The 25930-nt window shown below is 40.1% G+C and overlaps 2 protein-coding genes across 3 annotated transcripts; both read left to right on the forward strand.

Moving 5' to 3' along the window:
* The first annotated feature begins 596 nt into the window (after positions 1 to 596).
* Positions 597 to 18152, forward strand: pparg (peroxisome proliferator-activated receptor gamma). Of its 2 annotated transcripts, none has more exons than XM_088389127.1 (9): positions 597 to 1141; positions 11070 to 11357; positions 11554 to 11720; positions 12545 to 12683; positions 13493 to 13692; positions 14988 to 15105; positions 15216 to 15400; positions 15676 to 15919; positions 16767 to 18152. In XM_088389127.1, exons 1-9 carry the CDS (start codon positions 1090 to 1092, stop codon positions 17012 to 17014), a joined length of 1641 nt encoding a protein of 546 aa, XP_088245253.1. In that variant the 5' UTR covers positions 597 to 1089; the 3' UTR covers positions 17015 to 18152. The 2 variants fall into 2 exon arrangements, with proteins under 2 accessions (XP_088245253.1, XP_088245252.1); XM_088389126.1 differs by having other exon boundaries at positions 599 to 1141; positions 11067 to 11357.
* A 2863-nt stretch (positions 18153 to 21015) lies between these two features.
* Positions 21016 to 25676, forward strand: terf2ip (telomeric repeat binding factor 2, interacting protein). Its single transcript, XM_088390903.1, has 9 exons — positions 21016 to 21084; positions 21459 to 21676; positions 22214 to 22356; positions 22473 to 22690; positions 23104 to 23226; positions 23364 to 24003; positions 24369 to 24499; positions 24835 to 25131; positions 25294 to 25676. The coding sequence occupies exons 2-9, from the start codon at positions 21459 to 21461 to the stop codon at positions 25513 to 25515; spliced, it is 1992 nt and encodes a 663-aa protein (XP_088247029.1). The 5' UTR covers positions 21016 to 21084; the 3' UTR covers positions 25516 to 25676.
* Positions 25677 to 25930: the final 254 nt, after the last annotated feature.

Here is a 25930-nt window from a genome sequence, read left to right on the forward strand (position 1 = left end):
CATTCCTAACACACCCCACACTATTGGATTATTGGTTAGGATCTGTTAGAGGCATCCGAGAATCAAGCCTTTGGTGACTTTGATCGGAAGGGATGCCTAAGTTTGGGCCTTGTGTTGGTAAGCGTGTATGCTGCCTAACTTGAAAGGCGCGTAGTCTTGTGCAAACGGAAATGATGGAACACTAAAATACTTTGGTATATTACGCCCACAGGAAAGAAAAACTGCTGGGATTTATTCACAGGAATTACAGATTAGACAGCAAAATATTCTCGAGGGAACACGTGTAATGAATTCCAATCAGTCGAACTTTATGAAGAGTCTAACTGTGGACTAGTACTAAGTATTAATATTGTTTTTTTGTTGTTGAATACTGTTGCGGATTATTCCAATCCCATTGTTGAAGTAAATAGTCAAGACTCCTACAATTAGACTGAAAACTTTACCTCTAAATTCCCAAATACCTTAAAAAGTGTCTTCACTAAGATTTTATCAGTAAAGGTTCCCAGTACCGGTTTAGTTAGTAAAATGCCGTTTCAGTGAGTTTTCACAACTTGAAAAGGCAACCCGGAGAGAACGAGCCAAACTCGTTTAATTAGATTTACATCGGCGGGACACAACGACTGCCTGTTGTGTAATTGTGTGCAATCGGCGCTCCAACGGCGTCCCCGAGATGTATGCGAGGAGGAGGGGCAGAGGCTGACAAGAGGCCGGCAGTCGGATCAGTGGAGGCGGCCACAGCTGGGAGAAGCCACCGTGGTGGGGAACTGGAGCTCCACAGGGAAGCAAAGAGGAAGCAGATTTTAATGCATGCATAAATAAAACCGGGTTAGTTCTTTTTTGCACATCGGCGTAGTAAGTTATGATTTCTGATTGTATTGGGGGAAAGTTTTTTTTTGTTTGTTTTGACGGAACCGAGCGGTACTGTCAGGGTGGCTGTACCCGTCTGCAACACACTTGGTTGGGCGAGGCGTCCACCGGGATACGGGGGTGGTGGGTGGCGGTGATGGGTGTCTGGGGGGTGCGGTTAAAGGACGCGCCAGTGACAGCCAGTCAGGTGCTCCTGGTCCATACTTTGAACGTGACTTTGACATGCAAACTCCAGGCAGAGACTTTAACCATCAAGCTGATCGTAGTTACTTAGGTAAGTTTGCTTTATTTGTGTTTCTCTTTCACGTTCATGGGATTCAATTATCTGTCATATAGTGGAGATGTTGCGCAATCTTTTTTTTTTTTTTCCAACAGTTTTGTTGAAAGTGTTTGGTTGGTCATCATGAGTCATCACAATGTGGATATGCATGAAATCTGCTGAGTCACTTCAGAGTGGTGACTTTTCTTTTTTTTTTGCCTTCATGCCAGAAATGTGCTGCTTTTGAAAATATTATATATACGTATATATTAATATTTTGATATAACACTAAGGCCACCTATTCAGTGACACTGCTACTATCAAATATTGGGGCCCTCAACCTGTCACCATCCTGGGACCCCAATTTTTGCATGGTATTTTAGCAAAAACAAATCAAACAAAGAAATAAACAATCCACCAAAGAGCCTTCTAAAACACATTTGTGATTTGAAAATGAAAAATTTAATTTCAGATCATTATATTCAGAAAGTGAGAAGGAAAGTCACGATTAATCAGGATTGCCCTAAATAATTAAGAATATACATTTGAATAGTAAAAAGAAAAAGGGACATTTGAGGTGGATCAAATTGAGAAATTCTGAAATCAGAGTTCTTAATTCACTCAAGGTTTATATGACAAGACATGGGGCATATTTTTACATTTAAAAAGCAGCAATTTCTCCACATTTTGGAAACTTTTGACCTGAGGTATGTGCGTTCAAGCTACAAATATTTTGCTGAGGATCTCTTCCATATCTACAGATGGACCAGTTGGAACATGCAGTTACAGATTGCAGTTTGTAAAATGGTGAAATATTTCAAGTGTTTCTTTTTTTAAAGTGTTTTGTTTGCATAATTCAACTAAAGGAACTCTGGAGTTAGTCCTGGCAAAGAAAACTTGATGAAGGAAAAAGTCTCAAAGATTGTGTGGTATAAAGGAAAATAAGAAAATCCCAGAAGGGAAAAAAATAAAATTCATTTGATTAATGTAATTCCATGTGTCCGATTTGTTGGAGTTTAGCTGACTGTTAGCGAGAGATAGGATTCATCTTTGATTGGTTGCAAACCAACCGCAAGACCCTTATAGGAATAGTTTTAGAGTGGAAGGAAGCTGGCGCGTGGGGAAAATTGACATTTCTCTGACCGTTGAAAATGTTAAAATTACTAAACAGCATGCCTGTATAAATGATAGAATTTTGATTTTTTTAGAATTTTAATTTTTCTTAGGTTTTGCCTAGTAAAGCAGCACTCGAACCAGTCTGTTGTGGCGCTGTTACACAATTGTGTTCATTTTGCCAGAATGTGTCGCAACGACCGGCAGGTGCAGCCGTGTTTTGTAAAAAGTAGTAAAGGAGCCGTTCAAACTTGCACTGCTAAAAACAGACAATTGGTCCAAATGACGCTACCGCTTCCATTGAGGTTGACATCAGCAGCAACATCAAACAATCATTGTTGCACAAATGGTTGTTTTTTTGCCAGAAGATTTATTATATATCCTGTAATAATGTAAACAAAAAAGAAGTCGATTGCTCACATTCATGGAAAGTTTTACTGGGTGTTGGTCAGAATAATTAAGAAAAAAAAACTGCACTGAAAATTTCAGCATTGATGTAACAGGATCTATTTTAAATTAGGGGAACTGATTATACATACTGAGGAATAATCTTTTTTTAGACGAGGTTAAAGGACTCCGAATGATTTGTTGAAACTCTTTATTAGCTCAATTACTACAAAGTGTGACAATTGTATAACATTTTTAATACAACAGTTTGAATTTTGAAAAACAAAAAGAAACATTTTCAGTGAATTGGATTTTTTATCAGTCTTTTTGGGAGAATTTTTTTGTTTTAATTGTTATCATATTTTTTCACTGCATTTCATTGCACGTCAATTATATACGTGAATTTGGGCCAAACCAGTCTCAATCCTCTGTAATTAGCGTGGATTGAAAAAAATTTGCCTTGTGTGTGTGTGTGTGTGTGCGTGTGTGCGTGTGTGTGCGTGTGTGTGTGTGTGTGTGTGTGTGTGTGTGTGTGTATGTGTGTAGCGTGAGTGTGGCGTGAGTGAATGACTGAGACTTTGCTCTGCCGTCATAAATGAAGGGAGTGCCTCAGATAGCATCCCATCGTATGTTGATGTCGCCACCTCACATGGCGTGCTTCACTAGACATAGTTGCATTTCTATCTCTTCCACAGCGCAGATAAGCAAGATTAATAGAATGCAAACAAACACGTACGCCAGCTGACAAGTTGTGGGCCGTGATTTAATTGTGACAGTTTTTGCGGAAAAGCAACCTTTGATTTACTTTATCAAGATCTTATTGATTTAGTGAAGGTTTGAGATCGGAGTTTTATTTATTTATTTATTTATTTATTTATTTATTTATTTATTTATTTATTTATTTATTTATTTATTTATTTTTAAATTAGATGTAATTATTAACAGCAAAGGCTAGTCATGTAACCGATTCCAGTCTTCTTACAACATTTTACCCTGAAAAGCTTATTTTCTTGGAAAAGTGGAATTAAATTTCTAGTATCATAATAATAGCTTCCCTGTTTGACAATTTCCCAGCCAGGGAAACAAAAATTTAGGTTCTGAAGGGGCCACATAACAGGGAACAGACATGGCAACATCTTTACTGGTGGCCAGTGGATTTGGAGTTCCCCCTCTAGGTAATTGCACGCCCACCAGCTCCTTCCAAGTGAAGCTCCCTAATGACTTCCAAAGAAAAGAGCCAGCAAGGAAAGGAAAGGGTCCTCATTTAATGGCAGTCCTGACATATAGTGGACATAAAAAGTCAACACCCTTTTTACATGCCTGTTCTAAGGCCAGTTAGTTCTGATATAAAAAAAAATGATACAGCAAGAAATGCGTAAACGATGTCAGTAATCAATTGGTGTCATAACAACATGAAAATATGTTTTTAAAGTGAAGTATTTCTCTACCAGTGGACTTGAGCATAGTTTCAACAGAAGCAGAGTACAGTAGCCTTTGTTCCACTTTCCTCTCGCTATGGGAATACAATAATTCAAAATCACGCATTGATTGGGTCAAACCTCATGTGTCTTCTGGGACTGATGAAGATTTTGTGTGCCCGCGGAATTACTGAAGTGTGTGTTGCCATGGATGCATGACGTCTCTCGGTTAATACTTGCCCTGCTCGGGGTCACGCTTGAACTGGATCCTATCCCAGGTGACTTTTGGCTAGACAATTAGCCACTCAATGGCAAATTTACCAAGATGTCAGGTAAATTTGTGAGATGGATTATTCTAATGTATTTTGTCATGGCCTCAAATCTGGCATCATCTTTCTGAAAACGGGTTCACATTCTTGACGGTGATATCTGTAATTAAGACAAGGGGGCTATATTTTCGTAGATGAAGTAAAAACCGGCATCTTCATTTTTGGCTCCAACGGGTCTAATTTATTGTCTGAGAATCTGTTCTTGTGGTTCTTCAAGAGCATAATCCGGCACACCTGACAATTTGGTGACTAGACCTTAGACCAGTTAAAGTTGTGGCGTAACGTGATTTTGGTGGATTTCTCTTGAATGGCCTGGAATGACCTCGTAAGAAAATGGATTCATTAATGCCTTTCACCAAGCTTGTAATTTAACCGCATAATATCGATTTATCATGGAGAGGGTTCTAGTCAATTCAGGACTAAGTCCATTTGGTGAACTGATTCAGATTGACATCTACCTTGAACTTTTGTGTTTTGCAACTCCCATTGCTTAGTTAACGTCATCTTTTGCCATGTTATTGTCTTGCGGACGCAGCCCCCTCGCATCTTTTCCTCAGCATTTCGAGGAACCAAGGCACGAGCCTTCCCGTATTCTACCTCAGGCCATTCTTGCCACGTTATCTCATCTCACTCCTTCCCATCACGAGACATTGCAGCATTTGGATTAGACTCAGCTCAAAACCAACCTGAACTGAACTTTTGTGACCTCAGCTCAACTATACATTTTGTATACAATACACACACAGTCTTCAAGGCCATTTTTCTTTGCGACTGTGTGTGTGTGTGTGTCTGTGTGTGACCTTGACGACGTGCGCCACTCCTTCCCCTAATCCACGAAGGAAGTGTTTGTGACTCAAGGGACTCATCAACCATTAACTCATAACTATTTAAAGGAATTGGAGGAAAGTTCACGTCCTCGAATTATTGTGAAAATCACAGTTTCCCATACACACATATGTCAATTCTGAGGCAGTGTCCAGGTAGTCTTGCCAAATTCTTTAAGACTGTTCCCCGACCCCTCCAGTACACACTTGTGATGATCTCGACTAAAATATGCTTATGAAAAATAGAAAGTTGTTCAGTATTAGCCACACTTTCACATTACATGCCCATGCATGCACCTTCTGGATCCTCGCGTGTCTTTGTTTGCATTAAGGGGGTGAACTTCAGTAACCCCGCGGTCCTGAGGACACACCTTACGATCCAGTCACATGTGTGTATGTGTGTGTGTTTGGACCTGGAAAACTCAATCCGCCCTATGACAATGGAAATGTGTTTTTGTTCACAAGACAATAAATTGAAGCGATAAAACATCAGTCCAGGTGCTCTTACAGTCTCCTTGTTGTTGATGTTTGGAGCTGTTATATATACGCGTTCATCTTTGCCCCCTCTGTGACAAAATAAAAAAAAAAAAAGTGTGTGAATGATTGACAGCGGCAGACCAATGACAGACCGTCTGCCTTGTCGAGTTTTGTTTCCTTAAAAAGTTCAGCTTTTCATAATAACTAATTATTTCCTCTCACTCCTCTGCTGAATGTAAAAGTTACTTTTATAATGTTAAAATGAATTCATTTGGCACTTATGCCATATGTCACTTGCTTAATCAAATAGATGACACAAGAGTTTTTTACAAAGCAAATAAATCTCAAATTGACAAAAGTAAATATTTTTCCTTTTGCTGTATACTAAAATCAGTTTGGGTTCACATCAGGTCATCTGGATTGGATACGCTGACATTATTTGTAATGCAGCACAAATTTTCAAATGAGAAAATATATTGGGAGATTTTTACTGTTTAAAATGGCGGAATGTCCAAGCTCAGTTTCAGATTTGGATGATAGTTGTAAAAATGGAAGTCAACTGAAGACATTGCACTCAAACAAATTGAGAGCCGTAAAGAAGAAAAAAACAATTCTGTCGTTTATTTCGTCAATTAATCGATTAATCAGATGCCATGAATCAAACATGCTTTAATATCCATTTCTTTATTCAAAAAGCAGGACATTATTTCAAAATGACACATATCATTCTCCGGTGTCGTGATTATTGTATGTTGAGAGGTCGCCGCTGTCACACAGACACCGAGTGACTGCAAGATTGGCGGGAGAGAAGTGCAACCACAGAGGCAGCGTCAGGTCGCCTGTCAGACCAAAGCGACAGGAAGTTGGCTGCATCTCATGTCTGACACTTCTCGCCCACACTTGCACTTTTAACATTTTCATTTTTATGATTTGAATCCTCTTTTTTTTTTAACATGTTTGTTCATTCAATGACATTGTGTAAGGCCTTGCAGCAAGTGTAAGGCCATGCGGCAAACACACACACACTCCTTATATTATAGATTAGTAATCATAGAGTCATAACCTGAGCACATGATGCTGAGCTGTCTGAACTTCTGCTGAGCCCAGACTGTCAGAGAGAGAAAATGTGTGTGGGGGAGTGTGTGTGTGTGTATGTAGTTCCCTTTCTATCGGTCATCACTTCCTGAGGAAAAGCATGACTGCGTACACGGACACACACACACACACATTCGCAGGCATGCAAACCTCTTCACTGTCAGTTGTTGGAGTGTGAGCTCATGGTTAACACTGAATTGATAAGGACAAACAGGGTGAGTGGAACATTGTGTATGTGCGTGTGTGTGCGCGTGCAAATGTATGTGTGTGTGTGTGTCATTTATGTCATTGTAGTGCTTGAGCTACTGTTTTTATACAGTTTATCCTCATTCCACCTTGTTGTGATTTCATGTTTTTATTTGTCAGCTTACTCACTGACATGTTACGCAGATGATCTGGTAAAGTTTCCAAGAAATCTACACAAATTAATGATCATGTTTAATTTGCTGGTTTAGCTCTGTTTTTGCAAAGCTGCTGATTCTAGAGTATATATATATATATATATATATATATATATATATATATATATATATATATATATATATATATATATATATATATATAAAGTGTGCAGAAATTCTTCTGTTGATGATTAATTATGCAGCAGAGCAGACTGACCTGCGAAACAAACTTAACAGTGTAAATGAATGACTTGGTTAACAAGTTAGCCAATTAGTGTGAGTGGTGGTTTGTGATTGACAGGTTACCAATCCAGGGTGTACCCCCTCACTCAAAATCACTCCAGCAAATTATTTGATGTATTGATAATGAAGAACAAAAATCTTCTAGCGGAGTAACGATTAAAAACCGTGTATAATACATTTATTTTGTCTTCATTCTTACTTTTCTGTTCTGTTGATAACATTGAACAACTGCCAATGTAAACATCATCCCGTATCATTCCTGTATGTCATTGCAATTAAGAAATACAAAATGACAGTTCTTAAAGTTTAGACCATCCTTACCTTTTGTGTGATTACAATGTTACACTTCTTTTTTTGCACATTTTCAAAGTAGTATGTCCTCCCCCTCTTCCCGACCTCCAATGGACCGTGTCGCCCTCCGCTTTCCGATCTTTTCAGAACATGACACCAATCGGAAACATAAAGAGATCAGACAGTCGGGGCACAGTTTCACTCCGAGCCGATGTTGTTGGTGGTTTCCAAACCACACGTCCTGACAAGCTTTTGAACCCCGTCGCTGTGAATTCAGTACCAACAGAGCAAGTGGGTGCTCGATAGGCCAGACATTTTTTTTTTCTTCTGTCGCACTGATGTTTGATCATGAGTGGATGGGGGAAAACCCTGTCAGGTTAAGTTGCCTGAAGTTAACAACAGCCACTAATGGGCTCTCTTAAAATTGCTTAGACATCAATATAAAATAATATAACATAGACACTGATAAATAACATTCTGTCTGTTGTGGTAGAAGGTCAACCAGGTTGGTTTGGATGTAGCACGCGAAGGTGTACCTAATGAAGCGGCTGTCGAGTTAACCCCCCCATTTTAACGATGGACACTTGTGTCATGTCGGACTGACCGTGCAAAAATTAGAACGCTGAGTTGTTTCAAAGGTAACGATTGACGCAGAAGAGGCTTATTCAGTGAATGCAGCGAGAATTTTTTTTTTCTTTTTTTGAGGAAGTGGCACATCTTGTTACTACTTTCCCTTCTCATGCCATATTCATTGGAAAGCAGTGTCATGAAAAAGTTTTTGCATTATTCCTGATTTTATTTTTTCGTGGGGTGGGCATATTTTTCACATGTAATGTTTCAGATCGTAAAGCCATTTTTTTTGTCTTTGGAAGATATTTTAATATCTTAATAATTGAAAACTGTCACCTACTGTGGGAAACAAAACATATAAGGGAGGGAGCAATAACTTTTTCACTTTTACTATACAAGCTTTTGGCCAAAGGGTTAAAATAGCTAACAATGTTTAATGATGAATATTTTGGTGATATTTTGTCATTCAACACATGTCATAGGGTGTGGCAGATATACATTTCTTTGTCAGTTTCATGGCTCGCCTCTTAATAGAGCTAGGGCATTGTCTTTTTTATTATTAAAGGTGAGGCGATAAGGGCAGCATTGAATGCTGCAAAACCGGTTCTTCATTTTTGTCTCCCTTGCATAATACACATCTGGCTTTGGTGTCGACTTCTCTCCTGTGTGTTTATATTGTTCCTTCTTCATGGTTGAATGTATGCGTGGGTGGCGTTTACGCCCCTTTCTCAATGCATGGCTGACACATAGACACCAGCAACTACCACACCTACATTCACACCCAGGGTGAATTTATCAATGACAAAAATCTAAGCCGTTCAGTCCCTAATCGTAACTCTGGATCGCCGTTTGTTTTGTTCACGATGAAGTAAAAGTTAGACCCGATCAAGTTTTTGGTAGAATAAGAGAGCCTGAACTCCAGCAAGATGGAGCAATCCTGATTTGGACTGTTTGAGTTGCTAAAGACAATTGGTTTGATTTCTTTATGTGAAATCCTGACAAAAAAATAAATCATCAGGTGTTGTCATTTTTGCAGCTGCCTTTTTGCGCTGTGGCTTAAAAGCTTTGTTTTTGAAAACCCAAATAGTTTTTAACCTAAAATGATTTAGTAATTGGAAGAAATGAAACTTGTAAGTCAAGGTATCACTGAAATTGTGACAGTTGGCTTGACCGTTGGCCTTTTTGTTATGTGATGTCATGACTGAGACAAAGTCCTCCTACAAGGTGCACCAGTTCTGACATGTGGCAAGCCAAGACCTGGGGCGACACACTCACAAACGACAAAACCACACTCATGTTTCATCTTTTATACCGCTTTGACAGTGTGTTTGCTCGCAGACGCACGCACGTTTCATTCATTCGTTGCATCGTGCGGTCACGGACTCATGAACAGAAAAGGTTGTTATGATCGCCATGTGATTAACGAGATTCTCAAGCTGCAATGCTTTGACTTCCTCAGCTTGAAGCTTTCTATCCCCCAAACATGTTTGCAAACTTCGGGCGTGTCTATTTTCAGTACAGATTTGGCCGACAGCCTAAAAATGGACAAATATTCCGCTTTCTCCAGTTATAAATAGTCTGCATTTTTTTTTTCCTTCAGAAGTCGCTTCCAAGGTGATGGAAGCTGAAAGTTGCACACAAACACAAAGCTGCAACAATGTCACTGTGATGTGAATTCTAAGTAGTCCTAACCTTGTTGCCGCATTCCAAAGCAGTAAAAAAGGAAACAATAAGGTAATTGACAAAAGAGGATGTTTTTTTTTCCAGCCCAGAGCTGTGCGATCCATTTTTATAGCTTCTCTACCTCCGTCGTCTTATTTTAGTTGTTGCATAATTCAGCTCATTCATTGTTGTTGGGGTTTTTTTTGGGGGGGAGGGTCCATTCAGGCATTTTTTTTATCAATGTTTATCGGAAGTTTATTTTCAGACTGTAGGTAGTACAATTCTATTGATTATTTCTAACCTTTCATTGCAGTATTTCACGCTCTCATAGTTGCATAGGCCACTGTGGACTTTCAATTTTTTTCCTCAAACCAGAAACAAATGACATCATCACCCCATCAATTTTCAATGTTGAATTTTTAAAATGGTCCTGTTAGAAAAAATTACCAAACGGGTTCTAAAAGCTTACTTTTCTCAACAGGTTTGCATTGTTTTGCTTTAGGTTGTGTTGGGATACGAAGAGTTTTAGCTCTAGTCTCTCTATTGAGTTGTGTTTTTCTCATTAGATATCAGTTTTCCGGACCCACTTTTTGTTATAGTCTTCTTCCAAAGTAAGCAGATAAACTGCCTTTAAATTGAGTGCTGTTCACACCGTTCGATATAAAAACAAAATGAGTGACTTATTTCACAGGTCACTGTCACAAACTGTTGTTTGTGTATTCTTGGTTTGGGCAACTTCTGAGCAAGCCACCCGAACATCAATAGGAGGTTCGTCTTGTTCCGACTGTGTTCCAAACTAGCTCCCTGTGGAGCAGATAACGAACTGCAGGGATGAAGTCCAATACTACTATTTCAATTTTATGTGTGCACTTTTTTTTTTCCGTGACACAAAACATGCATCGTTAGCATGACATGTATGTGAGCATGTCCACATCTCCCAGTTGACACTTCCTCCTTATTTTCTTATCTCTTCACCAGCCGCCCCCTCTCCCCACATTCGTTCTTTCTTCCATGTTTTACATTCTTTTTTGCTGTTTTTCTTTGAAGCAAGGACATATGCGGTAAACACGGAATTGTTGTATCGGCGAACACGTCAATGATCCCCCGTCTCTCTCTCTCTCTCTCTGTAGCAGACATGGTGGACACCCAGCATCTCCTTGCCTGGCCCGTGGGCTTCAGTCTAAACGCCGCCGATCTGCCCGAGTTGAATGACAGCTCCCACGCGCTGGAGATGAAACACCTGACCACGTTGGACTACACCTCCATCTCATCGTCGTCCTCCTCCCTGTCGCCCTCGCTCTTGTCTTCCATGACGTCCGTCGGCGTGGCCTATGACCCCAGTCCGCCGCAGGGCGACGACCACCTCACCAACCTGGACTACACCTGTATGCACAACTACAGGACTCACGCAGACTTGCACAGTAAGTTATAACTGACTCCTGATTTGTGTGAACCAGGGGAGTCCAAAATACAGCCTGGGGGCCATTTGTGTTCCATTCCAGCTTTTTTATGTGCACTGCGCAATTTTGAAAAACTGTAAGAAGAATGTTGTTCAGGCCCTGATGATCAATGTAGATTTTTTCTTTTTTTTGAGACATCCAAACTTCTTGCCGACAGATTCCATCAAGCTGGAGCCAGAGTCACCCCCACAACACACTGACAGTCCGCCACTCTCCAAGCTCCAGGACGACGCGTCTACAGCCGCTCTCAACATCGAGTGTCGGGTGTGTGGAGATAAAGCTTCCGGGTTTCACTATGGTGTCCATGCCTGTGAGGGATGCAAGGTAGGACACACTTAAGGAAGAAAAGAGTGAAAACAAAATCCCCAAGATTTTAGATTTTGACTCTGGACGTTTGACTGTATTTTTAACGTATTTGTTAAAATAACTATTCGTCTATTCATTTAAAAAAAATCATATTTAAAAAAAAAACATTTAAATTAGCTTCTTCCCAAATTACTCTCTTCTCACTTTAACACACTTATTATCGATACATCTAGCCCTGCACCATTTTTGTATAGTTTACAAGTTTAATATTGTTTAATAAAATAAGACATTGTTTGTTGCGTTCCAAGGCATAGTGTAAGGAAGAGTCATTGTTCTTAAGTCTCAAGGGGGAGGGGGGGGGGGCTCACTAGAGGTCAGCCAAGGAGGCAAACACTTTAATTGTTTTAAAAGAGAAAACATTCTTTAATAAGGTGGGGTTTCACCGCCCCCCCAACTTCCTCCTCCTATAAATAACACGTGATTTAAAAAAAAAAAGAAAAAAAAAGGCAGAACAGCTGCTGCCTAGGAAGAAGAAGAATGTGGCTTGAATACAATGTGTCCCACCAGAAAGTATCATGACCGCTGACGTATTTCCTAAAGAAGTTATAAGTATAGTAAATGTCTCCCTCTAATAGACACGTCAGTTTCCCATAAGGAAACGAGTAGAAATTGTAATATTCTCACTTATATTCTCACACATATTGTTGTTCGCACATTTAAGAGTCAACTGCTCAGTTGCTAACCAAAACAGCTGCCCCCATTTAATCACATTAACCTTTTCAACTAGATGCTTGAACCAAGAACATTAAACGCAACCATAATAATTCTTTGTGTCTTTTAAGGGTTTCTTCAGACGCACCATCAGGTTGAAGCTGGTGTACGATCACTGCGACCTCCACTGTCGCATTCACAAGAAATCCCGCAACAAATGTCAGTACTGTCGCTTTCAGAAGTGCCTGAACGTCGGCATGTCACATAACGGTAAATTGGTTGCCCTCTATTTCTGTTATCTGGGATTGGGAATGTGAAGGATTATTTTTTTACTCAAAATATCTTACATTTTGACATTTAGTACGTAGCTTTAATTACAGTCGCAACTCCAATTTGCCATATTTGAATCTTTTTATTATTTGTATCAAATTTAATAATAACTTCTGATATGCACCCGTCTCTCATATATAACTCCATCATCACTCCATATCACATTTCTTCTGTGTATGTGCAAGGCTGTGTTTTTTTTTTTTTTTTTTTTTATACGATCAATAATTGACATGCAGGGTAAATAAACCGACTCTGATTTGCTTTGTCACCGTTGTGGGCTCGGTGCCCAGTTGTTTGGTTCGTAAAAAAAAAAAAAAAAAGTGGTGGCCTTTCACCTCCCAGTCGCACGCAACTACTTGGAATTGAATGAAGGGATGATGAAGGACATTTCATTGTCGTACTAAATATGCATTAAAGCCAGATTTTCTAAACATATGATGTAATTTAATTTGCATGTGCCACACATATCATCATAATGTGTACATAGAAAGTAGAAAACAAACTGACACTGAGATAAGTTTCATAAGATGTTTCATAACATGTTGTTTATGTTATTTCATAACACATTATTTATGTTTGCCATAAGTCGAAAGTCCACCATTTCATTACCATGAGGGAGAGCAATGGCCTGTTCATCACTACTTGCACTTTTAATCCAAATTACAATTCAGATTGTTGTGATTTGTATCTGTCTGACTTCTAACAAGTTCCCGTGTTGTCGTTTTTTTTTTTCTCATGTCATTTCACAGCTATTCGTTTTGGCCGGATGCCCCAAGCCGAGAAGGAGAAACTACTAGCGGAGTTTTCGTCCGACAAGGAGCACATTCACCCGGAGGCGGCCGATCTGAGGGCCTTGGCCAAACATTTGTACGAGGCCTATCTAAAGTACTTCCCTCTTACCAAGGCCAAGGCCAGGGCCATCCTCTCTGGCAAGACCGGAGACAATGCGGTAAGCGGCGCTCTCGGTCTTACATTCTTCACCACGATACTTTTACAATGGGACATTGTGTATTGGTACTAATTTGTAGAAGCTGCTGTTGAACTGAACGGCAAAAATCAAAAACAGGTGTTTAATGCATGAATCCAATTTGCCATTGCAAAGATTCGTATGGGATGTGGCCTCTAAGCTTAGTGTCACATCAAGATTTGTGTCTTCAGCAGGTTGTAATAGAGAAGCTGCAAGTGTCAAAGAAAGGCTAGATGTCCTTGGAAATATATAAACAACAAAAAAAAAACACTTGGTTGGTACACAGCAAGTTGTGCAAAAGTGCCACCCTTGCACTAAGTGTTGCTCTAATCGACAAGTGTTCTCACTGGTTTCCACATGTCTTGGCTCTTACATTGCAGTGGTCACACTGTATAACAGCAAATATGGATCTGCACAAGTTTTTTTTGTTTTTATCTATATCCAGATGGTAGAACACACTGTTCAGTCATAACTTTTGTTTTTGTTGTACGTAAACAAAAATTTTATTGTAATGCAACAATGACTACTGACTGTTATGCTAATCATGTGTGTGATGTGGCGTTGCTATGGCAACTGAACTTTTGAGTACTAAATCGTGTCCGATCCTCAGAATTGCAACAGTGAAGATAGTTGAATGCACATGCAGCCATGATGATTGTGAATTCCTGTGTAGTTACTTTCATAGTGATTATTGAGTTTGGTAGCAGAGAAGCAAGAGTAACAGAAGCTTTATCTGTTGCTTGTTTCTGTCAAGTTCAAGGCTCGTCAGTTAGCTTGTTATGACTGTCGGTGACAGTGATAGCCGCCAAATGGTTCGCAATCATCTGTTTGTTGCAGGGAGTCTCACTGTGCTTATTCTCTAAGACTCTTGTCAAACTCAATTGGACAGGGAGCCAAAACTCAAAGAGCACCTGAGGTCACAGGCCGAACACAATAAAATTTGCTTGAGCAGATTAAACGTAATGTTTTTGAAAATGAATCTGAATCAAAATTGACAGGGAGTCGCACAACAACAACAAAAAAGAGGGAGTGGAGGAAAAAAGTGTGTCTGCTCTTGTGAGACGACTTTAATTTGCGCAATAACTGCCTACCGGGAGTTTGGTGCTCGGATTTATTGAGTCCCGTTTGTGTTTACACTGACTAAGTGCCAGTTGTGGTGATGTTTTAACGAGCACCATGTTCCTGAACAGTGTGTTAAGTCATTGGGTCATCTGTGAATCTGCTTCTCATTCCTTGAGTCATTCATTTATTTGTCTTGGCTCTCTCGTGTCTTGCAGCCTTTTGTCATCCATGACATGAAGTCTCTAATGGAGGGGGAGCAGTTTATCAACTGCAGGCAGATGCCCATTCAGGAACACCAGCAGCAGATGTCCCCTCCTTCCTCCACAAATGGAGGTGAGCCACTTTGAGGGTTGCACCTACTATAGCAAAGTCACACAATGATACATTTTCAAAACAAATAGAGTAGAAGAATGGTACACCCCACTTTATTTTTTTATACGCAGGTGCTCTTTTGGGGTCGGAATACAGCTTCGTGGGAATGACGAGCGTCACGGACCACGGAACAACTAACGCCGTCGAGCTGCGTTTCTTCCACAGTTGCCAGTCGCGCTCGGCCGAAGCTGTGAGAGAAGTGACGGAGTTTGCCAAAAGCATCCCGGGATTTGTCAACCTGGATCTCAATGATCAGGTGAGAAGCAAAGCTTTTCTTTAGTTTCTTATTATTTCTATTTCTAATTTCTTTCTTTCGTTCTTTCTTTCTTTCTTTCTTTCTTTCTTTCTTTCTTTCTTTCTTTCTTTCTTTCTTTCTTTATTTATTTATTTATTTATTTATTTAGTAAATTAATATTTATTTATTTATCAATCATTACTACATATGCATGACTCCAGTGCATTTCCACTTTGCTGCTGGAATTTCCCCAATCTCTATTTGGATTCTATTCTGTTCTGTTTTGATCTTCCCAGGTGACGTTGCTCAAGTACGGTGTGATAGAGGTCCTCATCATCATGATGGCGCCCCTTATGAACAAAGACGGCACCCTGATCGCTTACGGACAAATCTTCATGACGCGGGAGTTCCTCAAGAGTCTCCGGAGGCCCTTTTGCCATCTACTGGAGCCCAAGTTTGAGTTTTCCGTCAAGTTCAACACGCTAGAGCTGGACGACAGCGACATGGCGCTCTTTCTGGCCGTCATTATCCTCAGCGGAGGTGAGGGGTCTCCAACTGTTTCCGTCAAGGAAGTTTTGAAGTCCTTTGAGGGCCATTCATGAAAAAATATGATGCAATGATTGAAGCATTTTTGGGTTAGATATTTGAGGGCAGATGAAGGGATTGTAGCTTTTCCTCTGAGAATTGCATGGCGGGCCTGATCAAATGCTCTCACGCGTTGTCTGTGGCCTTATGAAGTCTGCCGTTTCAAATATTTACAGTTGGAAAGGGAATGAGGAATTCCTCTAATCAAACAGTGGAAATCTTTAGTCACATTTATAATAATTGTAAAATTTAGTTTAGTTGATAAAAGTGTGGCAAGGTGGTAAGATGTCCAGTCACTGCAAAGTTTTTCTTTAGGAGTGTTAAAAGCAAAGCAACTGAGAAAAACACAAAAATTACGATTTTCATTAACGGTTATTTGGCTTAACATTTGCAGGGCAAATCCAAAGTATTTTGAGTAATGGTGCTGATTAGCGTCATGGTAGAGGTCAGTCCTTGAACCCGATAAGAAGGCATGTCCGACATTTAAGTCACTTATTAACTTAAATAGCTGTGACATAAAGATAAATCGATCATTTCTAGAATAATCTGATCATTTATTTTATATAGACTTTTATGGCCCAGCGCCCAAAGTATTCATAGTTGCCCTTCACACGTATCTGAGATAAAAATTTTCATTTGAGCTATTCATCCATACATACACAATTGAAATAATTACAGAAAAAAAATGGTCAAGCCATGTGTAGCGTCATCATATCAACCATTCATAACATTGTGTACTCTTTTTTTTTTTTTTTCCCCCCCCACCACGGCCACGTGTCCATTTCACTGTGCTGTTGCCCAGACCGTCCGGGCCTGTTGAACGTCAAGCCCATCGAGCAGCTCCAGGAAACTGTGTTGCACTCCCTGGAGCTGCAGCTCAAAGTCAGCCATCCGGACTCCCTGCAGCTGTTCGCCAAGCTGCTCCAGAAGATGACCGACCTACGGCAGATCGTCACCGACCACGTGCATCTCATCCAGTTGCTCAAGAAAACCGAGGTGGACATGTTACTGCACCCGTTGTTGCAGGAGATCATGAAGGACTTGTATTAGAAATGCAAGGTTGCTACAAGAAACGATTGAGAAAGAGACAAGGAGGAACGGGAAGGTCAAGAGTCTAGACTGTGCACACTCATCCCTCCCGTGGTACAGCCTTGCAAAACCGCAACGTGCGGTTCGAATTTGGACCCGAGAGAGTTCCGATTGGCAGGCTGGATGGACTTGCGCTGGGAGGGCAAATGTAACTGTGAACTCCACACGACGTGTTTGTTTGTCTGCGGTCTATCTACATGCTTTCACACACAAAGCACGAGAATTCCCATGATGTTCATCGATGTCATCAAATATAACTTAAAAGGTGCCATCTTGTCAGCTGCATCTGAGCGATGAGACAATCAGATTAGTTACTGTCGCATATTTTCAGTGTCAGCTGACAATCAAGATGAACGTGTCGCTATGTGCCTTTGGCTGCACAGTATTAAGCATACTGTACAGTGGAACCTTCAATCTTGCTCTCATTTCAGAACCACCATTTTAAAAGGGGAAAAAAATCCACTATTGTATTTAAAAATATGTTTTATATTATTTAAAATATATGTTTATAATGGCTCAAACAGAATCTAAACCATTAACAGTATTTGCATTACAATTTTATACTTCAATTTATTTGACATTGTGCTGCTCTTTCTGGACATGGGGAGCAATATAATACATACAGGTGCCTTGAGATACAAGTGACTTGACTTACAAGTCTTTTTACATTGTGATACAAAGGTGACATCAGAAGATGCATTGAACAGGAGGAGATGGCGGAGTGATTTTGAGCAAGCAGTAGGAAAAGTCGAACTGTGATTTCCTGGTTGGCTGATACGTACGGTAAGTGCCAAGAAAACTAAGTGCAGTGTGAAAAGGCTTAGATTGAAATCATATTATATTTGTACACCATTACAGCTTGAATTTTGTTGTTTGACTTCTGGGGTTTCAACTTTGGAGGTTCCACTGTACATATATAAAACATATTGTTTAATATTCCAATTTATACGGATGCAGTTTTTTGTTCAAATTATTTTTAACTCAATGCAGAGTTTCAGCCGTGCCTTGTCGATTAATTGTTGTGATGTTTTCTTTAAGATACAAACACAGATAAAGGGATCTGATTGGTTGTTGTAAATAAATCAAGATTATATTCTAACTTTTCTCCTGTGGAACATTGCATAAGAAGCGCAAAAACATTTCCAAAAAGAGCTTCACTAAGAAGCTCAAATCTTGGAAGGGTGTTTTACGATGGTGACATCAGCGCCTCTTAGCAAATGCATACACACCCCGGTGGTGTGATTGCAACATTCCTTTTTTTTTTTTTTTTTTTGTAGAGTTCAAAACTACATTTATATGTTTACGTAACTCGCTTTGTTCCGCTGCTTTTTACGCGTCGTCTATAGAGGTGAGGTGGAAGCGTTTGGGGTGGATCACATGACAGCCATTGGGGTCAATCTGAGGACATTCACATTAGCTGTGAGGTCATTTCAACAAGACCACACACACACACACACACACACACACACACACACACACACACACACACACACACATACACACACACACATACACGCACACACACGTTTACACAGAGCCTTATCATATTTTGTAACCATCTTCCATTTAAATGACTACGTTAATATGCTTTCAACACACTTTGACAGCGTGTGAAGAAAAAAGTAAATGATAATATTTCGTTCCATGTCGCAGACGTATGTGAGGAAGTTCAGTTGATTAGTTGCATCCTGCTATTACGGAAGCCTTTTCAAAAGTCATATATATAAGTAATACATTAAACAGTGTTAAATAAGACTCATGAAAAGTAATATCGGTTCAAATGACTCACCCTTTGATGTGTAACACTTCCTGATATTGCAATACTTTCCATTTCCTGTCGTTATTCCTGCACTTTCCCGTCTTTCATCATTTTATTACGCTACAGTTCATGAGAGGGTCAAAACATATAGGTCAAACGAATACTGTGGGCAGTACGTATTATATTTGTACGGCACAATCGTATTGGCTCTCATTGGATTACATGTATGGGAATGAAGACTGAAAAATTCCATCGCCCTCCTGTTTGACGCTCATGTTATTCCCAAGTGTTGATGTTTGATGTGTATCATTTTGTGCCAAACAGTAGTTTTTTTTTGTTTTTTTTTCAAGGGAGCGCTTTCAAGATGTCACATGGGACAGTATATGGCGGCGTGAGAAAGTATAGTGTAGAGGAAAATAACCCTTTTGGAATTGGCAAGAGATGGTGGGGGATTCACGCTCGGGGAGCCGGATGGTCCTCTTGGATGGAAGAAGATGGTGATGGTGGTGATGGTGGTTCTATAAATGCGTCGACTCAGCATATCCTCACTTTGTTACAACCTGGTCTCTGCTGACCGAGCGCTGCCAAGATTCCTGAAGGGGCAATGTGCCAAATCAACTCCACGCCATCCATCTCCGTTCCGCTCCAAAGATAGAGTGGGAGATTCAGCTCAGGAAGTTCCGTCAAAAAGAGAGGGCATTTTTTTTCCCCTTCAACACAACCTTTTGTTTTAGTGTCAAAAAGGAATTCCACTCCTTTGTTTTGCGAATCTCAGTCCTGAAATAATACACCTGCCACTGGGCCCCTCAACATTGTTTGTTTTGGCCTTTGCATGAAATAACCACTGAAATTCCTCTAAGCCTCTTTATGGTTTACTATGACCATCAAGATAACATGTTACACTTTGGGAAGAAAAAAACAAAACAAATCAAAGTGTGTCAACTTTATGTGTGAGTACTCTTGGGTAACTGATCAAATGTTAACAGTCATAAAATCATAAACAGAGAAACCAAATAATGTTTATTGAGCCCCGATTCAATAAAGTTACATTCCAGACCCATCCGCCATATGGTGCTCTACAGTTTAGTTACTTTGGTTTGAGAATGTATTATTTTTACATTTAGCTATTCGAGTCACCACAGAATTGAAAAAAATAAAATAAATGTTGTTCTGTTACCTTCCAGGAAAGTACTAGCTACCATATAGTTAACATATAGGTACAAACAAGTCCAAATTTGGCCCTCCACAATTTTGTGACTTTAGTTTGATAATTATATTTTCTCATTTCATTGTTTGGTCACAGGTCACTATTGTCTTTTAGTAGTCATAGTGTACAAAATAGAAAATTGACTTTTGAAAGTTTGTAACCAAGTACCATTAACTTCTGAAAACAATCACTACAATTGTAGCTGCGCAGATGGGGATATTTGTTTTTGGTGATGTCATGAGCTGCATCATGACATTAGCTTGACTTGTTTTCCCACACTCAGAATCGACTTTATTTTTTAATGTCGCCTATAAGTAAGTTTTCAGTGTTTGCTGTTCAGAAAAGTGGCGTCATATCTCCCTCTGCAGGAGTAGTTAATTCTCCTCAGAGCCAAAGTAAAGACTGACTGCATACCTTCTGTTGATAGACAGAAGCAAATAACATCATTTTAACAGGACGAGGCTGTTCTAAGTCAACACTTTCAAGATATTTCATGTATCTTTTATTTGAATAAATGATACAAACATTCATCAGTGGTGGTCATATTGTTTCAGCTGCTTGGGTTTCAAGTGAGTGTGCAAGACAACAGACTGTGGCCAATAATAATGCTCTAAGGCCTGTGAGGGAGGTAGTACACACAATACAATACAATACAATACAATACAATACAATACAATACAATACAATACAATACAATACAATACAATACAATACAATACAATACAATACAATACAATACAATACAATACAATACAATACAATACAATACAATACAATACAATACAATACAATCATTCCCATACCACAAAAGAGTTAACTTAAATGTACAATGTAAATAAAGCTGCCATGTCTTTACATATGGACATTTAAAGACAGACATCAATAGTTTGGGACAGTCGGATACAGTCGCAGAGCTCAAACAAATACGCAAGGGGGCAGTAATTACACCTTTAACCAAATAAATTGCGGAAAATCCAGGAAGAAAAAGTAAACGAAGAAGAGCGCGCAACCGGATGTTTGTTTTGTTTGGTCCCGAGAGCGGGAGACGGCAGAATAGATGAGACGGTAAGTTTGCAAAAGTATAATTAAAAAAAGAAATGAAAAAGAAATACTTTCCTTGTATCGTCTTGAGCACTTTTTTATTTGCTTTCTTTGGACCATGACTCCTCTAGGACCTTCAGCCGGGTCAGAGGTTTCTTAAGTAATCAATTCTTATTTGGTTCTTTTCTGACGCGTATCCATCGCTAGCTCTGTTGTCTCACGTGACCTATTCTGCTTTTTGAATGACAGCGAAGGATATCGTTGTTGGTGATTAACTATTATGACACAGTATTGCTGACTTAGATGGAAATAGTTTATTTAACAGCCGAGTAAACGTGGTTGCCAAGTAATGGTCTCAACAACACTTGAATTCTTTATTTGGCTGTTTGTTTCCTAAGATGGCATCCCAAGCGCCAGACGTCAACGTCTCGCCGGGACTCTTCGTGACTGCTGAAGGAAAGCCTCTGTCCTTCTATTTGCGACCGGGTCCCATCAAGAAAGAACTCCACCCTCTCATCAAAGCCAGAGGAGGCACCATGTGCAATTTCCAGAAGCCTGGATCCATTTTGCTGATTGACCCGAAGGAAAAAGGCATCACAGCAAGCACAGCTCATCTGTAAGTGTACAGTGAATGTAAAAGATCTGCAGGACCTCTGTTCAAATGACAGGTTTATGTCCAGTCAAGAGATTTGGATAAGATATTAAGTATGTTAAGGAACACATTATTTTATGGAGTAAATCATGAGACATGACGAAGAACTGTGTCTAATGTGGTATTTGTGCAGGGGTGTGTAAACTTTTAATATTCATTGAAGCATGATAGTATTATTGAGCCAAAAATTAAACAAAATTTCTAATATAACTAGCCCAGAGAATACTAAGCCCTAAGAATGTGGAGGTTTCACAAATCTTTGTTAGCTATAGAGTCACTGTTGTAAGTAACATACGTAAACACGAATTTAACCATAGTACAATAATTGAGCACCAAGGGGTTCCCAGTTTGTGATGTTCTGTTCCTACGGTGCCATCGGAACCTGAAATTTTATTGAACTACACTACATCGATGACCAGAAAATAGTGCGATTGCAACAAACCACATTGGTGTGAATTTTAATGTATTTTTTTTCTTTTTACCTAATTATTTTCTATTTAGGTATGTCTCTATCCAGTTCATCCGCGATTGTGTGGAAAAAAATGTGCTGCTGAATCTCGAGGACTATAGAATGAAAACCGGAACAGTCCCAAAAAGTCAAACATCTAGCAAGGACAAGAGAAAGTCTCCTAACAATCCAGGAGGTATACTCAAAATTCTACACTTAAAAAACGTTCATTGCATCATATGCTCATTTCACGAACACCTAAACGACTCAACATTGCGATTCCTGCAGTCAAATCCCTTTGCTTCCCATCAGGCAGGCAAGCGTACAGCCCCAGGGATGACGCCGCCATTCTGAAATTCGTCAGCTGCCGAAAGTTGGAAGTTAAGGGCAATACTCTCTGGAAGCAGATGGAAAAAGAGTGTGTAACCACTCACAGTTGGCAGTCAATGAAAGCCCGTTACAAAGATCACCTGTTTCACAAACACGCAAAAGACGTCGAGGAGTCGGAAGCAACTGCGGAAGACGTGCAGGTTAGTTCAACACATTGTCCTCTTCTCCCTTACTAGTAGAGAGCGGCAAAGCACTAAACTCAGATTTGGCCATGCTTGTCAATGATAGATAGTGCAGATCTGCTCCACTGTTGACACGGAAATCTTGTGTTCTTGTGAATGCTTATGTTTTGAAGGAAAAAAAGAAAAATGCATTCACAAGCACTGACAATGAGAAACACACATGGTTGCTTTGAATATGTTCTTAAAGGAAGACAATGTTCGAAAACACTTTCACGTTAAACAACCATTTTGATGCAGATTATACGTTTCCACAAGTCTCTTGGCATCGACGCTTCCCTGCAGATAGTGTTCATTGACCTGCAAAGCATCAAGCATTTGAGACTGAGGACTTAACATAGCCCTGCAATATGATCTCTATTATCTGGGTGCAGGACAGCAAAGAAGCTCAAGTGTCAGACAGTTCATCTTCTGAAGATGATGCTGCTGCTAATCCTCAAATGGACTCAACGCTAAAAGACTCGCCATCGACTAACCCGGCTGAAGATCTAACAATGGTATGACTGGCGCATTCATATAGCCATAACAAATAAAGTATAGTAAATTTTTGTGCATAATATGTATGGTAATACATGTAAGTTTACACACTAACATATTTTGGAATCTTGCGAAATACACTCCATTGTGTCTACAGAGTGACCTGCTCGTTGCATCTGAAAAAGGACCTTCGAGTGATACCCAAACTCTAACGCCCAGCCCTCTCCAGCACGTGAAAAAAAGGCTAAATGATGAGCTCAAACCAGAGGTGACTGTTGAAGATGAAACGCACGAGTCCTTGCGGCTGGAGGAGAGCATTGAACCAGAACCAGAACCGGAAACAGACCAGCCGCAAGCAAAGGCATCGCCTCTGAATAAATCACCCGAGAGCATAGAGGCCGCCCGAACTGATGATGAAGAGGAGGCTTTGCGTGTGGCTTGCCGCTGGATGCGCAAACAGTTTAAGGATTGTGAGAATGAAGAACAGTCCAGCAGAACGCTACTTTCATCCGCTCCATCATCAGCATCAGCAAGTTGTGACAGTCACCTGCCATCCTCCTCTCCCATCCTCAGGAAAACCAAGTTAGGCTCGTCCCCCATCCAAAAAGAGATCAGCGAGAATGAGCCGCCTTCTAAGCGAGCAAAAGGAGAAAGCTCAGCAGCAGCGGAAGAGGATGATGATGATGATGGAGAAGAACCAGCAGCAGCAACAGCAGAAGAAGCAGAAAGTCAACAAGTGGATGCTGACCAGCTTTCCGCCCCACCCCAAGCAAGTCCATCTCATGACAACCAGCCAAGTAAGACACTTTCAATTTGAAATGGAAATGCAACCAAAAATGCAGTTCAGTGGTAATTTAAACAAATTTAAGAGAATTACATGTCTGTTTTAACCACTAACAAAGCCCTGTACTAGCAGTTAGCATGGATTGCTGGCTGCACTTTGAGAAACATTTAAGGAAAGAACAGTTGAACATTTTAGGGCTGTGCAAAACCTGCTGTGAGAATTGAGTGCATTTTAGGTTCATCCTGAAATTTCATTTGGAAGCCAAATAACCCTAAATATTTGGAGTAGTACATAGCAACAGTTAAAACAAGACGGAATGTGAGTTTATTCCTTCAGTTATTTAATATTTTTGTTATTCCTTCATTTTCTTGTTTCCAGGTGAGTCTAGGCCTCAGCAGGCAGAGAGGGAGAAGAAGAAGAGCCGGAACCAGAGAATAATTGAGAGGGCCACAAAGGAGTTTTTGAGCAGCTCCAGTTCCACTTCAAGTGACAGTGACAGCGACAGTGAGGTAGTTGGATGTACTTTGGACATCTTTGGGGCTGTTAAAGTAATATTTTCTTTGTTTACATTAGACGAGTTGTTTACAAAGGTTAACTTGTTAGGCTGCTAGGTTTTGAGTAATTCCCAGTAAACACATCCAGTGCCAAAAACATTAATGGATGTACTTCAGTCAACTTCAGGGAACATCAAAAAGCATTTTCAAATTGCAACCACTGTTAAGTACCATTGAGCCCAAAATGCACTTTTCTCTGTTTACACTGAACAACAAACGTAGCTCGAGAAGGAACGATTGGCTTTCAACTTGCACCATAAAGATTCATAGGTCTTCTCTTCATCCCTTAGTCTACTGAAGATATTTTCCAAACGGCTCCATTAAAACAATTGGCCTCCTTGGACGTTTCACCATCCCATGCCGATTCACGGCTCACTCAACAAGAACACGGTGAAAAGCAGACCCTGTCTCAGGGCTACTTGTCTCAGCGACCAATCTGTGCGGTCATGGAGGAACCTGAAGCTGAACTGGATAGCGAATCTCAGGACGAAGATGGTGTCCAGGAAGACAACGATGGCCCTCCAGAGCAAGCCCAGTTAGAGGAGGACAAGCGGCGTATCAGAGAACTGATGAAGCAGACAAACCAGGTGCACCATATGAATTATTATTCGCTTGAAATGATATAGACGTTGTTCATAGCTTAATACAATCTTTATGAATGTATGTTTTTGTAAGGTGATATTCAAACAACAAATTAAAAAATATTTGATTTTGTTTAGTTGCTGATGTTTTTCTATTGTACCTGCTAGGACTTGCAGTCAGTGGTTAAAGCCTTGCTGAAGACTAGCGGCGACTTCACCGCCGCCTTACGCCTCCTTTCTAATCCCGCGGCCTTCAGTACGCGGCTTTGGACCCGCCAAGATGATGACCTCCTGCGGTTGGGCGACCCAGCCGATCTCCAGCGACTTCAGAGGAAGCACGGCGAAGTGGCCTTGGCCAAGCGGTTAGTCTTCCTCAAAATAGACAGGTGAAAATGGGGAACACTTTTTTTTTCTGTTAAGCATTCCTCAGAGGTCGTTGGATTCTTTCATATTCTATTTGGTCGTTTTCGCCTGAATTTCCCTGACTGTGTTAAAGTTGTTTTATATAAGATGTGTAATAAGTAATTAAAGACCCTTCGTCAAGCCACAAATTTTGTATTTAATCTCTTTAGCATGGCAGGATCATGATTTTACTCATGGGGTTGCACACAAGACACAGGTAAGTGGCACAAGGTGACCGTATCGCTCAGCAAATACTTTTACTATACCGCTTTCCATGTCAAAGGTTGAATAATTTTATTTTCTATTCTCCGTATTGTGCAATGAACAGCATTTACTTTTCCGTGTTGTACAAGTAAGAAATATTAATGTAAATTTTTAGGTAACCCATATTTTCAATGGGAGA

Source organism: Syngnathus floridae, chromosome 11, assembly GCF_059516105.1.
Source record: "Syngnathus floridae isolate MCC-2025c chromosome 11, RoL_Sflo_1.0, whole genome shotgun sequence".
In the NCBI taxonomy this organism is placed as follows: Eukaryota; Metazoa; Chordata; class Actinopteri; order Syngnathiformes; family Syngnathidae; genus Syngnathus; species Syngnathus floridae.

Bases quoted from the DNA above. Each gene is read 5' to 3' on its own strand.
- pparg (XM_088389126.1), top strand. From the start codon at position 1,090: ATGCAAACTCCAGGCAGAGACTTTAACCATCAAGCTGATCGTAGTTAC. The intron at 11,721-12,544 runs GTAGGACACACT...GTGTCTTTTAAG, and splicing joins ATGCCTGTGAGGGATGCAAG to GGTTTCTTCAGACGCACCAT. The intron at 12,684-13,492 runs GTAAATTGGTTG...GTCATTTCACAG, and splicing joins CGTCGGCATGTCACATAACG to CTATTCGTTTTGGCCGGATG.
- terf2ip (XM_088390903.1), top strand. From the start codon at position 21,459: ATGGCATCCCAAGCGCCAGACGTCAACGTCTCGCCGGGACTCTTCGTG. The intron at 23,227-23,363 runs GTATGACTGGCG...TTGTGTCTACAG, and splicing joins CGGCTGAAGATCTAACAATG to AGTGACCTGCTCGTTGCATC. The intron at 24,500-24,834 runs GTAGTTGGATGT...TTCATCCCTTAG, and splicing joins ACAGTGACAGCGACAGTGAG to TCTACTGAAGATATTTTCCA.